The 878-nt window shown below is 51.1% G+C and overlaps 1 protein-coding gene across 1 annotated transcript; it reads right to left on the reverse strand.

Annotated features, from left to right (window-relative positions):
- Nucleotides 1–200: 200 nt before the first annotated feature.
- LOC137950914 (glycine-rich cell wall structural protein 2-like) lies at nt 201–878 on the reverse strand. Its single transcript, XM_068797575.1, has one exon. It carries the CDS (start codon nt 828–830, stop codon nt 321–323), a length of 510 nt encoding a protein of 169 aa, XP_068653676.1. The 5' UTR covers nt 831–878; the 3' UTR covers nt 201–320.

Genomic DNA, 878 nt, shown 5'->3' on the forward strand with positions numbered 1-878 from the left:
AGTTCTTGTAGGAAAGAGATTGGAAAGATAGCGCCATTTGAGAAATGCATGTGCTCATGGTTAGGACTTGGTTTGCTAGTTGCAGACGTTCTTGAGTTTCTGACAATCTCAAGACGAAGTGCTTCGCAAAGAGCAAAGAGCACAAAACGTACTAATTTTTTAATGATTAAAATTCAATTCTTTATTGCATTTGCCGAACAAATACTTAGTATGCATAAGATGGTGAAATTTGTAGCATGGAATCTGAAGCACGACCATGTCTTTATTTATTCACACTCATAATGGCGCTTAATTATTATCTATCATAAAATCAAATCAGCTCATTTGCCGTCTCCACCGCCGTCACCTTCACCTTCACCGTATCCCTCGCCATGTCCCTCGCCGTAGCCAGATCCTCTGCCTGAGCCAGACCCCTCTCCATAGCCCGAACCGGAACCATGGCCACGTCCACACCCAGAGCCTCTACCATGACCGGAACCAGACCCAGAGCCTCTACCATGACCGGAGCCAGAACCAGCACCTGAACCAGCACCAGACCCTGCGTATGAGCCAGCTCCAGACCCTGCAGACGAGCCAGCGCCCGACCCTGCGGATGACCCTGCTCCAGATCCAGAACCAGAGCCGGAGCCGGAGCCAGAGCCGGAGCCAGAGCCGGAGCCAGAGCCAGAGCCAGAGCCTCCTAGTCCCACTCCCATCCCAGCACCTACTCCAACTCCAAGACCTCCGCCAAGGTCCACACCCAGGTCCTTCCTTTGCACTCTGCTCTCTGCTGCCAAAACCATAGCAGCAACCAGCAGAGATAGAAGCACTGGAAGCTTCAAGGTGGCCATTTTTCTCACTGGGACTTGTTTGAACACGACCAAGCTCTCAACTTTGTA

Source organism: Aristolochia californica, unplaced genomic scaffold, assembly GCF_029961685.1.
Source record: "Aristolochia californica isolate CCGP_79_NKW_82.1479 unplaced genomic scaffold, dmAriCali1.0.hap1 SCAF_14, whole genome shotgun sequence".
Taxonomy (NCBI): domain Eukaryota; kingdom Viridiplantae; phylum Streptophyta; class Magnoliopsida; order Piperales; family Aristolochiaceae; genus Aristolochia; species Aristolochia californica.